General features: G+C 36.8%; 1 protein-coding gene across 1 annotated transcript; it reads right to left on the bottom strand.

Annotated features, from left to right (window-relative positions):
• Positions 1-2,734: 2,734 nt before the first annotated feature.
• NUP62CL (nucleoporin 62 C-terminal like) lies at positions 2,735-5,338 on the bottom strand. Its single transcript, XM_008072867.1, has 4 exons — positions 5,207-5,338; positions 4,901-4,950; positions 4,638-4,772; positions 2,735-2,921 (listed from the first exon to the last, which is right to left on the bottom strand). Exons 1-4 carry the CDS (start codon positions 5,336-5,338, stop codon positions 2,735-2,737), a joined length of 504 nt encoding a protein of 167 aa, XP_008071058.1.
• Positions 5,339-15,565: the final 10,227 nt, after the last annotated feature.

Below are 15,565 nucleotides of genomic sequence, written 5' to 3'. Positions count from 1 at the left end.
AAAGCTACAGTAATCAAAACAGCCTGGTATTGGTACAAGAACAGGCACATAGACCAATGGAACAGGATAGAGATTCCAGAAACAAAGCCTCAATTCTTCAACCAACTCATCTTTGACAAAGCCTCCAACAACAGCCACTGGGGAGAGGAGAAACTATTCTGTAAATTATGCTGGGAAAACTGGCTGACCACATGCAGAAGATTGAAATAGGACCCCTACCTATCACCACGCACAAAAATTAACTCTAAATGGATCAAAGACCTAAATGTAAAACCTCAAACTACAAGAATTTTAGAAAATGCAGGAGACACCCCTATGGAAGTTGGAACTGGCAACCAATTCCTACTCAGAACCCTGAAGGCAATACCTTAAGAAATAAGATAGGCAAGTGGGATCACATCAAACTAACGAGCTTCTGCAAAGCAAAAGAAACCATCAAGAGAGCAGGGGGACAGTCCAAAGAATGGGAGAAAATATTTGCCAACTGTATATCTGACAAAGGCCTAACATCTAGGATCTTATAAAGAACTCAAACGTGCCAAAAGGAAAAAAACAAACAGCCCCTTTAAAAAGTAGGCAAAAGACACGAATATACACGTCTCAGAAGAGGATATACGGAAAGTCAACAGACACATGAATCAGATGAAATACAAATCAAAAGCACATTGAGATACCACCTAACCCCAGTAAGAATGGCCATCATTAATAAAACAAACAACAACAGATGCTGGCGAGGATGTGGAAAAAAAGAAACACTTCTACACTGCTGGTGGGAATGCAAACTAGTGCGACGGCTTTGGAAGACAGTGTGACAATTTCTGAAAGAACCAGAAATTGACCTTCCATATGACCCAGCAATTCCCCTATTGGTAATATACCTGAAGGAACTCAAGTCATTCTACAAGAAAGAAACCTGCACACATATGTTTGTTGCAGCTGTATTCACAATAGCAAAAAGGTGGAACCAACCATGTTGTCCATCGAAGCTGGACTGGATAAAGAAAATGTGGTACATATACACAATGGAATATTATGCAGCCATAAAGAAGGACAAACATGGACCTTGCAGCAATGTGGATGGATTTGGAGTTGATCATACTTGGTGATCTATCACAGAAACAAAGAACAGAGTACCATATGTTCTCACTCATAAGCGGACCTTGAACAATTATAATACTATAAGAAAGCATTTGGCGTTAATGGGAAATTGTCAGGGGAGGTGGGGTGGGATTGGCAGTTGAGGGAAACTGCTAGAGGAGGGAGGGGCATACCTCATCAACAAGGATACCTGCATAATCAATGTTTGTATACCTAACCCTGAATTGTACCCCACATCCTCATAATAAAAAAAATTTACACTCTTTTACTTACTTGGTTGAGAGCACTCCTTTTACATTAATTCAACACAAAGAAACTAGACATGAGCTCTGCTTCATGTCTAAATTTGCATATAGTTATCTATGCATCAAAATTTTGAATTTTGGAACTACAATGGTAATTTAATATTTCATTACAAGAAAGTCTGTATTTTGTTCACCCTTGATCATCTGTTTGAACATGGGAGATGGTAGTATGGATAATTCCAAACTAATTTATATTTGTCTTTGTTCAACTTTAGATTTAGAGAACAGTGTAATTTTTTTTCTTTTTTTTCCCCACACAACAGTCAGTTATTTATTATGTAAAGAGTTTTCCAATATGTACGTTTGTATTTTCTCTTTAACATCACTGGAGAATGGTGTAATTTTCATAGCTGGAAGGGACTTAAAGATCATTTAGTCTATCCTTGACATTTTTTAAAAGAAGGACTCAAGACCCAAAGAGATTAAATGACTAAAACAAAATTTTAATGCTTTCTCAGCTATAACACATTGTCTCTTTATAATTAAAAAAAACTGGTATTATGTATGCAGATAAAGAACTGTCTGTACATAATTGGACAAAGAGCTTACTCAAGAATAATCACCTCTTAGATATATGTCATTCATTTTCACCTACACAGATCCTGGCCCCGCTCCTAATTATGATTAACTGATAGAAAACACAATGGGAGCTCCTACAACGGGAGATTCCTCTTACCATTGCTGCCATGGAATAAGAGGGAAAAAGAGGACTCCGTTTAGCTGCTAAAACAATAGGGAAAGGTACAGGAAATAAGCTCTTTAATTAGAGTATAGAAAAAGGAGAAAACCAATTCTTTCTACAGCCAAATTAATTCATGGCATCCCCACTCTAATTGGAGCCTCAGCTGTATTTTCCAATGATATAATGTATTTACATTATGAGCTAAGTAGTATTGTATGGGGGCAGGTAGAAACCTAATAACCATATTTAACAGTTCCTATAGAAAACTGTGTTAAGTCTCAAATAGTTAACCCACCAAATTTTAAAAATATAACCTAATCATAAATTTAAAATTGCCCCGATATGTCTAACAGATTCAAACATATCTACTAACACTTATATGAGTAAGCAAATAAATATGTAAAAAAAAGAATGAACTAGCTAATGAGTAAGTGAACAAAAAATAAATGCAGGGATATACTTAGCTATGAGAAGAACAAAGAAGAAAACCCTGACAAGTTCAGGAAGAGTCATTTTTTTTTCACTCTCCTGGGAATAACCACAAAAATCTCACTGCCTCTAAATGTTTTCTTGCTCCACTATCCACACCCAAGAAGTTTCATGTCTCTAGAGGCAGATAAGGAACACTACAGAGGACAGGAAAAGGTGACTAGCTAAAGGAACCATCAAATGCTAATTTCATACTAAATCTTGGTTGTCCAAACACATAAAGCAGTAAACACACCGAGTCAGTAGTGATGGCAGGACCTCCAAATGTATTCAGTTGATCAATAATATCCTTGAGATCTTGGGCCATTTGTATCAGCTGAGCATCTATATTTTCCGCTAATTTGTAACTGAAAAGGCAGATTAAAAAAAGGGATTAACAAAAATGTTTTCTTCACTATCTATTGCTATTGACGTACAAAGCTGATACTGCCAATTGAATTTGCCCCAATCCCCCTACCTTCTCAATGAGTCTCAGTTATGACCAATGGCACATTTTCATGGATGCAGTATTCATGACCTTATTATTACCATATTTTTAAAAGATTCCAAAAGTGAAGGCTTTTATCTACCTTGCCATTTTCACCCTCACCTATTTACCCTCTGGCTAATGCTCTGGGGATTTCTCGAGCAAAACTCTTTTTACCTGTCAAAACACTCGCGTAGTACATTTTGATCTAAAAGAGAAGTTATTTAGCATTTAGCAATATTCAATAAACACTGGGACATCTTCAATGATCTGGAATATGTAAATTTTCAAAATAAAACCTTAAATAAATATACTCCACCAGGCAGCAAAAGATGTTTTGAGAAATGAGCTTCACAATAATCAAAGGTAGACAAATCTACTAAGTTCACAACAAACTGATTAATTGCCTAAACTCTCAAGATTTTAACTCAAACTATTTAAACGTGTACACACATACAGACACACACATTTAACCTAGTCAAAAATATGTTTATATGAAAGTGGCCAGAGAATTTTTCAATCTTAATGTGTATAAAGATTGAACTAGATTTATTCGCAACCATCTACTGCCTTTCTGTGCTATAGTACTTGTAGGTTATTGGTTGCCTAGATTGTCAAAGATTCTGGTGAAGATTTTATCACAATATAAATCTGGCTACAAAAAAAGTAACTGGAAAGGAACTAATGTTTTGAGGATTTCTTCAAACTACAGCTAGAATCTATTGATCAAAAATGTAACTGTCTGTTTCAAAAATGATAGAGTGCATAAAAAGTAATTCAAAGAAAAGAAAAATTCACACAGGCTGAAACACAAAAGCAGAAACAGATCTAGGGTTAGTACAGATTGGTTGTACTTACCTCATTTAATGGCCCTACAAAAAAGTTAACTTGCAAGTCTTTTAAAAATAAGCTCAGTCTTAACACATAAAGCCATTAATAATAAGCCTGATTTAGTTTCAATCTATATTATGTAGCATACTCATACAAATTCTCCTAATACTTTATAGATTGGGTGATTACCAAATCTCAGTTCCATAGAAATAGTTACTGTGAGACACTGGTAATGTTTTGACAGAGAGTAAAGATTGACTAGTACATAAAATATATGTACAGGACACTGATAAAATTGCTCCATTTTGAAAGCTATGCAATTTGTCCCCAGATTAACAAATTGTCTTTATAATAACAAATGATTTATCACTAAAGAAATTGCATGAGCATTAGATTTAAAAGAGTCAAAATAAATAGACCATAAATATCCCACAATACTATGACACCACACTCACAAAGTTTGTATTTATAATTTAATAACAAACTTGACAAATAGAAAACTTTACAGTGAGCATGCATAAACTTGAGGTTAATAACAGTGTACAAAATTCTGTAAAATAAAATTGCCAAAATAATTTTTTTCATTTTCAAGCATCCAGAAAAAGTAAAGGAAACTAGTCAAACAAGCTGATAAATGTCAACTACAAAAACCTGTCCTTTTCTACCAATGTTTATTTCCTCGCTTCCAATTCTATTTTTTCCCTCTTTTTTGGAATGCTCTCATAGGAGTCCTGCCCCATTCCTCAATCTTTATTCAGTTACTCACATCTTCTCATGCTCCTCTTCTGCATACTGCAGATAAACAGGCTCATTCTGGTACTTCATAGACTCCTCTAAAGGAATCAGCAGATCTTCTAGTTCCTTCTGCTGGGCCAGGAGAAGATCCAATTCTTCTTCCAATCTGAATAAAACAAGTCAACAGAAAGGCTGATGAAAAAAATTGGAGTGACAAAAAAGTCAATAAACTACAACAAGAAAAACAAAAACAAAAAGATAAGTATTCTTTCAAGCTAGGTGATCTAAGTCTACCTGTTCTGATCCAGTTTCACTTTTTCCACTTTTCCATGTAAGGTAGCAATCTATAAAAAGAAATATGAATATAATAAAATAAATATTTGAATGGATTTAATATTTTAGACCAATATTGATTTTTTCAAATATACTTTAAATATGAAATATTTCCTAAATAAGGATATTTATTACCTAAGAAAAGTATTTTGAAGCAGCTCACTAATATTGGAATAGAAAATTAACTATAAATTACAGGTCTTTTATCTTGTGTTCATCTGCACATACTTGTACAATATAGGTAGATTAATGAGAATATCTTTGTACCTTTTCGCCATTTTCCATCAATATACGGTCCCAAGCATTGATCAGGGTGGCCTGATGAAGAAAGTACTTCTCTTGCTCCTCTAGCTCAAGGCTCCATTTGTTTATAAGACACACCAGTTGACCATATGCCATCACCGGAGTTACTATTGCACTAAAACATAAAAATTATAAGATGATTATATGCTCATACTTTTATAAGTATGATTGAATTTTTAAAATGAATAACATAGGAGGACTCTGAGAAAAAAGATAGCACATGAGGAGTTTATCATACCTGCTCACCAACGAAACAACCACAATTGGTAAAGATGATTAAAAAACAACCATTCAGGGAAACTGTCAGGGGAGGGGGGTGGGATTGGCAGTTAAGGGAAACTGCTAAGGGAGGGAGGGGCATACCTCATCAACCAGGGTACCTACATAATCAGTGTTTGTATACCTAACCCTGAATTGTAACCCACATCTTTATAATAAAAAAACATTCTGGAGGAGGTCGGGAAGATGGCAGCTGAGCCAGTTGGACTATGCGAGTCCCGATGTGAGTGAGTGTATGGAAAATTTTGTATAGGTGCTAGTGAGTGAGTGGGTGTGTGAGTAGCTGACTGAGTGAGGGTTCGGGAGCTAGTGGCCAGGCTCTCCTGGTGCAGCGGCTGATGCCACAGCTGCTGGGCTTGGATCCTAGTGATTTGCAGGATGAAAAACCAAGCATCATTTTCTTTCCTTTTTTTTTATCAACAAAACCCTTCCTGGGAAGAAAATACTGGGAGAGACTGTCTAAGTGGAGGCTCAAGAGCAAGTGGCCAGGCCCCTGGTGCAATAGCTGGTGCTGCAGCTTCTCTGCTTAGTCCCTGGCTCTTCCCAGGTCACAGAAGCTGAGAGCCATTTCGTTTTTGAAAACGGACACAAGTTTTCCTGTGAAAAGCGATGGAGAGAGACTATCACCCCAGGCTCTCCCTCACCATTGGCAGGAGAGACTGCCAACTCCAGGCTTTGCCTCACCACTTGAGCGCCTGGTAGGGCACTGGCAGCAGGGGCTGTGGGGGGAGTCCAGAGGCAAAGTATCACGGAAGAGGACAAGAGAGGCATCCCACCACCATCTTGAAGGTGGGGCAGGAAAGTGCTCCAAACTTGCTCACCATGGAGCAACAGACCTGATCTCTGTGACTGGTGGATCAACTACTCAGGAATTGATCGTGACCCAGAGGGAATATCCTGAAAGCACAAACTTCAGAGGGACCTGACAAGTGCTGAGTTCCAGGTACCCCATCCTCTACCTTATGCAGCTGCAGGGCGGGACAAAGGGTGTGGCCAGAAAAGGATGAGGAAGGATTCCAAAGAGATCAGTGGTGAGTCCAGGGCTGACCCAGAACCCCCTCCTCCCCAGCAATCCTCTGAATGTCAGACCCACATAAGCTGGGTCACAACTGAGAGGGACTACAACTGAGAGGGACAAACCCAGGTGGAGCCTGGACGTCAGTCGCAATAGGAGAACTCCATTCCAGGATAGGCCTCCTCCATTCCAGGATAGAACTCCATTCCAGGGCACCTCCTGCAAGTATATAGCTGGGGAAGAGGCAATCCTGCACCTCCCCACCAGAGGAGATCTCTCTGACCATACAAGAGTGGGAGGGGAGGACTAAAGCCCCACCCACCTCCACTGCCCCACCTCCTTCCCTCCTCCAGACACAGGAGAGAGTGAAAAAGGAGCCTCTGAAGGAGATACCTAATTAGAGGAACAATTACAGAGCCTGCCACAAGAGGGCAGGGTTATTTTTACTTTTCTTTTTCTTTTTTTAAAATTTTTAAAAATTAAAAAAATTCTTTGTTAGCTCATCTATTTTTAAAATATTTTTCCTTTGTGCATGAATGTGTATGTTAGGGTTTGATCTATATCCTCCCCAACCAATTTTTTTTCTTTTCCTGATTCTTCTTTTATTTGTCATTTTTCTGTTTATGGGTGTATATGAATGACTGAGTGTTCATCTTTCAATTTTGTTGTTGTTGTTGGTTTGCTATTGCTCTTTTGTTCTTCTGGGGTTGTTTTATTTTTATGTTTTAGTTTAAGGTATGTGTCAATATATGTGTGAGGGTTTGATCTGAAGTCCATTTTTTTTTCTTTTTTTACCCCCCAGTCTTTCTGTTATTCTCCTCTATTCACTTTGCGCTAGGCATGTGTATGCATGTTTAGTTTTCTTGGTTTTTTTTGTTGTTGTTGTTTATTTTGTTACACATTGTTGCTATTCCAGTTTGTTTTGGGGTGTGTATGTATGTGTGTGTGTGTGTGTGTATGTTCAATACTTTTTTGCATTAGTTTCTGCTTTGCATCTCATATACAGTGGTGGTGGGGAGTGGGTCTCAGGGAACACATACCACAATAAGTGAACATTGTAATTTGCAAGTAGTATCTAAATCTAAATCCTAGCACCCCATCCCCTACTTTATCGAATTTCAAAAACTGCTGGAGGAACGTTTCTACTCTGCTGGTGTGAATATAAACTAGTGCAACCTCTTTGGAAGACAATGTGGCGATTTCTGAAAGAACTAGAAATTGACCTTCTATATGACCTAGCAATTCCCCCATTGGGAATATACCCAGAGGAACTCAAAGCATTCTACAAAAAAGATACCTGCACCAGTATGTTTCTTGCAGCTCTATTCACAATAGCAAAAACATGGAACCAACCATGTTGCCCACTGAAGTTGGACTGGATTTTAAAAATGTGGTACATATACACAATGGAATATTATGCAGCCATAAAGAAGGATAAACATATGGACTTCACAGAAACTTGGATGGACTTAGAGTCGATCATACTCAGTGATCTATCACAGAAACCAAGAATAGAGTACCATACGTTTTTACTCATAAGCGGACCTTGAACAATTATTATAATACTATAAGAAAGGGATTTGTAGTAGTGGGAAACTGTCAGGGGAGGGGGGTTGGATTGGCAGTTGAGGGAAACTGCTAGATGAGGGAGGGGCATACCTTATCAAGAAGGATACCTGCATAATCAGCGTTTGTATAACTAACCCCAAATTGTACTTCACATCTTTGTAGTAATAATAAAAAATAATAAAGACCTACATCTCATTCTAAAAAACAAAAAGAAAAAAACAACCATTCAAAATCTCTTGAAATTACCCTAAGGAAATATAGAATGCAATGATTTGTTAAGAAATCTACTAAATCACAGAAGGAACAGCCAAAGTCTGTGCCACAACCTGCTGCCTCTTTTCCCTTCCATCCCAGGTCAGTATCATGGAAGTTCCTTTCTGGGTGTATGTGGATAAGTGGATAGGACTCTCTCCCCTCAGCTCTTAGTCAAAGTGATCCCTTCATATGTCTGAGGAGTGTCTACATGAGTGGGCATCCCCCATTGGGCAGAACCATGTGAAGCTCCAATTACCCTGCCAAGAAGTTTCAAAAGGGCTGAGTGGCTAGCTGATTTTTGATCCCCTGGCCAACAGAGCCAGACAGTGCTGTGATTCTTCTGCTGGGGCAGTGATATCTGACATGGTGGCTCAGTGGGAAGGTAATCATCAATTCCCTGCTTGGAAGAAGCAGGTAGTGTTCCAATTCTCCACTGTAAGATCAGTGGGATCCAATGACAAACTGAACCTAAATCCCCACCCAGCAACAAGCTTAATGAGGCAGAGTAACGCAGAGCTTGTCACCATTAGGCTTCACCCCTTGCCTCTGGTGTCAGTGGGACCCAGTGGGGAGCCAAATCTTTATACCTACCCAGCATCATTAAGACTGAACAAGGTGATGAAAGTTGGGGCTAGTAAGGACTCCACTGCCTACCACCCCTGGGATCAGCAGGGCTCAGTGGGAAGCTTGACCTACACATCTGCCAGCAAAACCAGGAGTGAAATGAGGCAAGGCAAAGCAAGGTTAGTCAGAACTCTGTCCCCTTCTCTCATGAGCTTTATGTCAGCAGAGTCCAGTAGAAAGATAAGCCTTCATACCAACCCTGCATCAAAAAGGCTGAATGAATTGGTATGAGACAGAACAGTTGACATACTGCTTCCTCCCTCCCCTTGTGTCAGTGGGACACAACAGGAAGCAAAAATTCTTCCCCCCCCCTGCAGCAACTAAGAAGTATGAGTCATTCTTCCATTTCCCCTTGATCTAGGGGGCCCAAGGTTCAGATAGAAGCTGAGTCTACATTCTTACTTAGAGACAATAAAGTGGTGCAATGCAGTGTCTCATTTTCATGAGGAATGAGTCAGTGGGGCTTAAGGGGGAGGGAGCAGAGCTTCTACATCACCCATGTGCATTGAGGCAGTTTGAGTAAGTGCTCCACTTTTGCTGGGGTGATATAGATAAGGTCCAGTGGGAAGCTAAACATACAAATATACCCATCCCTTGAATGACATGTCAATAAAAGGGCTGCTTGGTGAAAAAGAGAAAATGGAAACAGGACCCAAACTCTCCTAACATAATGGGCAAAATGTTCCGGAAATTATAAAAAATTGTCTGTCATATCATTAACCAGAAAAATTGAGAAAAGACAATCAACAGATGCCAACATTGAGCGGTATCAGATGTTAGAATTATCTAAAAAGAATTTTAAAGCAGTCATTTAAAAAGGCTCAAATAAGTAATTTTAAATTTTCTTGAAGCAAATGAAAAAAAAAGAAAAATCTAGCAAAGAAGTAGAAGTTATGATAAAGAACAAATTCAAAATATATAACTGAAAAATAAGATAACTAAAATAATGAGCTCACTTTAAGGGTTTGACAGTATAATGGAGTCAACAGAGGATAGAATCAGAGAACTTGAAGACAGATAAATAGAATTTACAGAACAACAAAGAGCAAATTCCAGAAACAAATTTAAAAAGTTTTATGAACCTGGAGGACAATAATACAATTAGGCAACACCTATATAATAAGAGTTCAGTTGGGCTCAGTGGCTCAGCCTGTAATCCCGCACTTTGGGAGGCTGAGGTGAGTGGATTGCCTGAGCCTGCGGGTTCGAGACCCGCCTGGGCAACATGGCGAGACCTCATCTAGACAATAAATCAAAAAATTAGCTGGGCATGGTAGCATGCGCCTGTAGTTCCAGCTACTTGGAAGGCTGAGGTGGAAGGATCACCGGAGCCTAGCAGGTCAAGGCTGTGGTGGTCGGGAGCGGCCACTGCACTCCAGTCTGAGCAACAGGGTGAGACTCCAACTCAAAAATAATAATAATAATAATAATAAGAGTTCCACAAAAAGAGAAAAGAGAGAATGGGACTGAAAAAGTATTTAAAAATAAAGGTTGAAAGCTCGCCTAATTTGGCAAAAGATATAAACCCACAGATTCAAGAAGTACAACAAACCCTAAACAGAAAAACTTAAAGAAATCCATGCTATGACACATAATTAAACTTCTGAAAGCTAAAGGTAAAAAAATCTTGAAAGCAATCAGAAAGAAAAAAAGCATTACTTAAAAAGGAACACCAGTTTGAACGACAGCAGATTTCTTATGTGAAACCATGGAGGCTAGAAGAAAGTAGTACAACAGTTTTCAAGCACTGAAAGAAAAAATTGAGCCAATGACTTCTATATTTAGTAAAAATGTCCTTCAGAAATGAAGGGAAAATAAAGATATTCTCACACAAAATAAAATCAAGATAATTTGTTGCTAGCAATCCTACTCTTGAAGATTAGTTAAACAGAAAGAAAATGGAAACAGAAAGCTTAGAATATCATATCAAAGAACATGAAAATGGCTAAGGAGAAGGGCAAATTACTCCCCTACTTCTCATGGGTTTCTTAAATCTGATTTAATGGTTGGAGCAAAAATTATAATCCCATGGGTTGTGATGATCAATATACATAGAGAAAGTAGCTGACACAATTATACTTAAAAGACAAGCAAGGTAAAAGAAACTAAGTTGAAGTAAAGTCCTTACACTTTACCCAAAGTTGTAAAATGTCAGTAGAACTATATTGTTGCAGGTTATGTGTATATACTGAAATACCTAAAGCAACCAGTAATAAAACCATACATGATACTATATTTTAAAAACATTGTAAACAGAACAAGATAAAACCCTAAAAATGTTTTCAAACAACCCACAGGAAGGTTAAAAAAAGAAACAAAAGAACAAGAATTAACAGTAACAAACAAATAATAAAATCATAAAATAATAACTTAAGCCCTAACATATCAATAGTTACCTTGAATGTTGAAGTGCTAAATATACCTATTAAAAGACAAAGATTGGCAGAGTGAATAAAAAATGATCCAACAATGTGCTGTCTACAAGAAACTCACTTCAAATATGAAAACACAGGCAGAAAGAAATAAAATGTAAAAAGATGTACCATGCAAGATTAACTTTTCAAAAGAAATAACGATATTAATTTCAGATAAAGTAGACAATAGAGCAAAGAAAATTACCAGTGTCAAAGAGGTACATTACATAACAATAAATGAATCAAGGCTAACAATCCCAAATGTGTAAGCAACCAAACAACAGAGCCTCAAAACACATAAAGCAAAAACTAATGGAGCTAAAGGGAGAAATAGACAAATCCACAATTATAGTTGGGACTTTAAAAAGCCACTCTCCACAACTGAAAGAATTACTAGACAGAAAAAGCAGCAAGAATACAAAATCTGAAATTAAAATGAAGCAATAGAATCTAATTGACATATACAGCACATGCTATCCAATAGCAGAAAACACAATTTTCAAGTGTCCATGAAACTTTCATCAAGACAGACCATAAAACAAACCTGAACAAATATAAAAGATCTGAAATCATACAGAGCATGTTCTCTGACCATAATAAAATCAAACCAGAAATCAATATAGAAAAAAATCTCTAAACACTTGGAAATTAAACACACTTCTAAATAATCCATGAGTCAAAGAGGAATTCACAAAAGAAAATTTGAAAGTAAACAGAGTTGAATGAAATCACAATATAACATAATATGTAGGACACAGGTAAAGCAGTGCTGAATGGGATATTTATAGTACCTACTGCATACATTAGAGAAAAGGAAAGGTCTCAAATCAATAGTCTAAGTTCATATCTCAAAAAACATAGAAAAAGAACAAAATGAACCCTGTGCAACTAGAAGGAAGAAAATAATAGAGCAGATATCAATGAAATTGAAAATAAGAAAAGAAAAAAAAGTTACCAGAAATAAAATAAAATAAAATAAAAATGTTAAACATAGAGCTACAAGCATATGACCCAGTTAATCTACTTAGAGATATACAATCAAGAGAAATAAAAACTTATGTTCAAAAAAAAAAAAGAAAGAAAATAAGAAAAGAACAGAAGATAATGAAACAAAAGCTGGTTCTTTGGAAACAGATAAAAAAACTTGGTAGAAGAAAGACACAAATCACCAATATAAAAAGTAAAGCAGGAATATCCCTACAGCTACTAAGAGGACAATAAGGGAATACTATGAACAACCGTACATATAAATTTAACAACATAGAAAAAATGGAACAATTCCTTGAAAATCACAGACTACTAAAATTCATCAGAGATGAATTAGATAACCTGAATAGTTCTAGAACCATTGAAGAAATTGATTTGTAATATAAAAGCTCCAGTAACAGAAAGATCTAGGCTCAGAAGGTTTCAGTGGAGAGGTCTATCCACATTTAACAAATTAACACCAATTTTACACAATTTCTTCTAGAAAACAGAAGAGAATATTTCTCAGATCATTTTATAGGGCCAGTATTACTTTGATAGCAAAACAAAAGATACGAAAGCAGAAGAAAACTACAGACCAACATCTCTTATGAACTTAGATACAAAAGTCCTCCAACAAAAAACAAGCAAACCAAATTGAAAAATTTATACATGACTAAGAGGGATTTAGTCGACATATGTAAGGTGGCTGAATATCTGGAAAATCAGTCAATGTAATCCACCATTTCATCAAGATAAAGCAAAAAACCTTAAAAGATCATACATATCAGCTGGGCTCGGTGGCTCAGCCTGTAATCCCGCGCCTTGGGAGGCTGAGGTGAGTGGATTGCCTGAGCCCGTGGGTTCGAGACCCGCCTGGGCAGCGAGACCTCATCTCTACAATAAATCAAAAAATCAGCCGGGCGTGGTAGCACATGCCTGTAATTCTGGCTACTCGGAAGGCTGAGGCGGAAGGATCGCCGGAGCCCAGCAGGTCAAGGCTACGGTGGCCGGGAGCGGCCACTGCACTCCAGTATGGGCGACAGAGTGAGTCTCCAACTCAAAAAAAAAAAATCATATCAATTGAGGCCAAAAAAGCATTTGACACAAATCTGTTCAACTGATTTTTGACAAAGGTGTAAAAGCAATTCAGTGGAGGAAGATAGCTTTTCAACAAAGGATGTTGGAAAAATTGGACAGTCACAAAAAAAAAATCTTGACCTAAACCTCGCACCTCATATAAAAATTAACTCCAAAATTAACTCTAAGCTTAAACATATAATGTAAAACTATAAAACTTTTAAAAAATACAGGAGAAAATATTTGGAATCTAGGGCTTGGCAAAGAGTTTTGTAACTGACACTAAAAGCACAATCCATTAAAAGAAAAATTCATAAGTTACACCTTAACAATAAAAAGTTTTTGCTCAGCAAAAACACCCAGTTAAGAGGATGAAAAGACAAGTTACAGAGTTAGAGAATATATTTATCAACCACTTATCTGACAAAGGATTGGTATCTAGAATATATAACAAAGTCTCACAACCAAACAGCAAAACATCAAGTAATCCAAGTAGAAAATGGACCAAAAAAAATATGAATAGACACTTCACCAAAAGGGACACGTTGATAAAAAATAGACATGAAAAAATGTTCAACATCATTAGTCATCAGGAAAATGCAAATTAAAACCATAGTAAGATATCACTTCATATCTATCTAAATAGTGACAACCCCTAATCCTGGCAAGGCTGCAGACAGTCTGGATCACACATTCATTGTTAGTGAATATGCAAAATGGCACAGCCGCTCTGGAAAAGAGCTTGGCAGTTTCTTTAAAAAATAAACACAGCATGCAGCAACTGAACTTCTAGGTATTTATCTCAGAGAAATGAGACTGTATATTCACAAAAACCTATACATAAACATTCATAATAGCTTTATTTATAATGGCCCAAAACTGGAAACAACTCAGATGTCTACCAAAGGTGAATGGCTAAAAAAACCATGGTACACCCACAATACAATGGAATACTACTCAGAAATAAAGAAGAACAAACTATTGTTTGATGCACACAACAGCATGTGGATCTCAAGGAATTACACTGAATGAAAAGAGCAAACCCCAGAGTCACATAAGTATGATTCCATCTGTATAACATTCTTGAAATGTCATGATTCTAGAAATAGAGAACAGATTAATTATTGCCTAGGGTGATGAAAAGGAGAGGTAGGTAGTGGGTGTGGCTATAAAAGGGCAACAGGAGAAATTCTTGTGGTGATGGGAGTATTATGTATCTTGACTATATCAACATTAGTTTCTTGGTTGTGATACTGCACTATAGTATTGCAAGATGTTATCATTAGGGGAACTTATATATATATAAACAACACACAAAATGTTGTAAATTATTTCTTCCAAATACGTGAATCTACCTCAAAATGAAAAGTTTAATTTTAAAAAGTAATAAATACTAGAGAGGAGTATAATATACAGTATGTAAGAAGATAGACTCCAGAGCTTGACTACCTGAATTTTAATCCTGGCTCAACCATTACCAAGTGTGTGAACATGAGCAGATTATAAATTCTCCAGTTTTCTCATTTATAAAATATGAACAAAAACAGTGCCTGCCTCATAGTGTTATTGTGAGGATTAAATGACATAATTCTTTTAAAGCTAGATTGTCATCTTCCTAAACACATAGTAATTGCACAATAAATGGTAGCTATTATTAGTAAGAGTAATAATTGTATTATAATGGCATTCAGAAAGCAAAGATGTGCTGTCTGTTGTTCAACTTCCTAAGCTATAGAAAATCTTCTCTAACTGTTCCTTCAACTCATTTATCTAACTTTCAAATATTATCTAAAGGTATACAAGCAAATTATGCCTTGTACATGATAAATAAAATGAAACAGATTTTCAAATAAATAGACTTACTTAACAGTTGCAGTAAAAGGTACAGTGTTATTCATCCCAGTTGATGTCATTGGATTTAGATTCGGGGTAAAGTCACTGGTGATTGTGGTAGTGGTAGTGGTGGTAATAGTGGTGGTGGTAGTCGTTGAAGTTGTAGCTGGAAAATAAAATGTGTAATATTAGAAGAAAAAAATGAGAAACTTGCTTATGTAAGCTTTGGTCATTCAGGTTAAAAATTATAGAGACATTTTTTAAAATGTGAATTTGAACTCAACACCA

This window comes from Carlito syrichta, unplaced genomic scaffold (assembly GCF_000164805.1).
Source record: "Carlito syrichta isolate Samal-C Ts95f unplaced genomic scaffold, Tarsius_syrichta-2.0.1 Scaffold315473, whole genome shotgun sequence".
Taxonomy (NCBI): Eukaryota; Metazoa; Chordata; class Mammalia; order Primates; family Tarsiidae; genus Carlito; species Carlito syrichta.
Note: the sequence above shows the minus strand (reverse complement) of the source record. Positions and strands in the feature narration are given on the sequence as shown.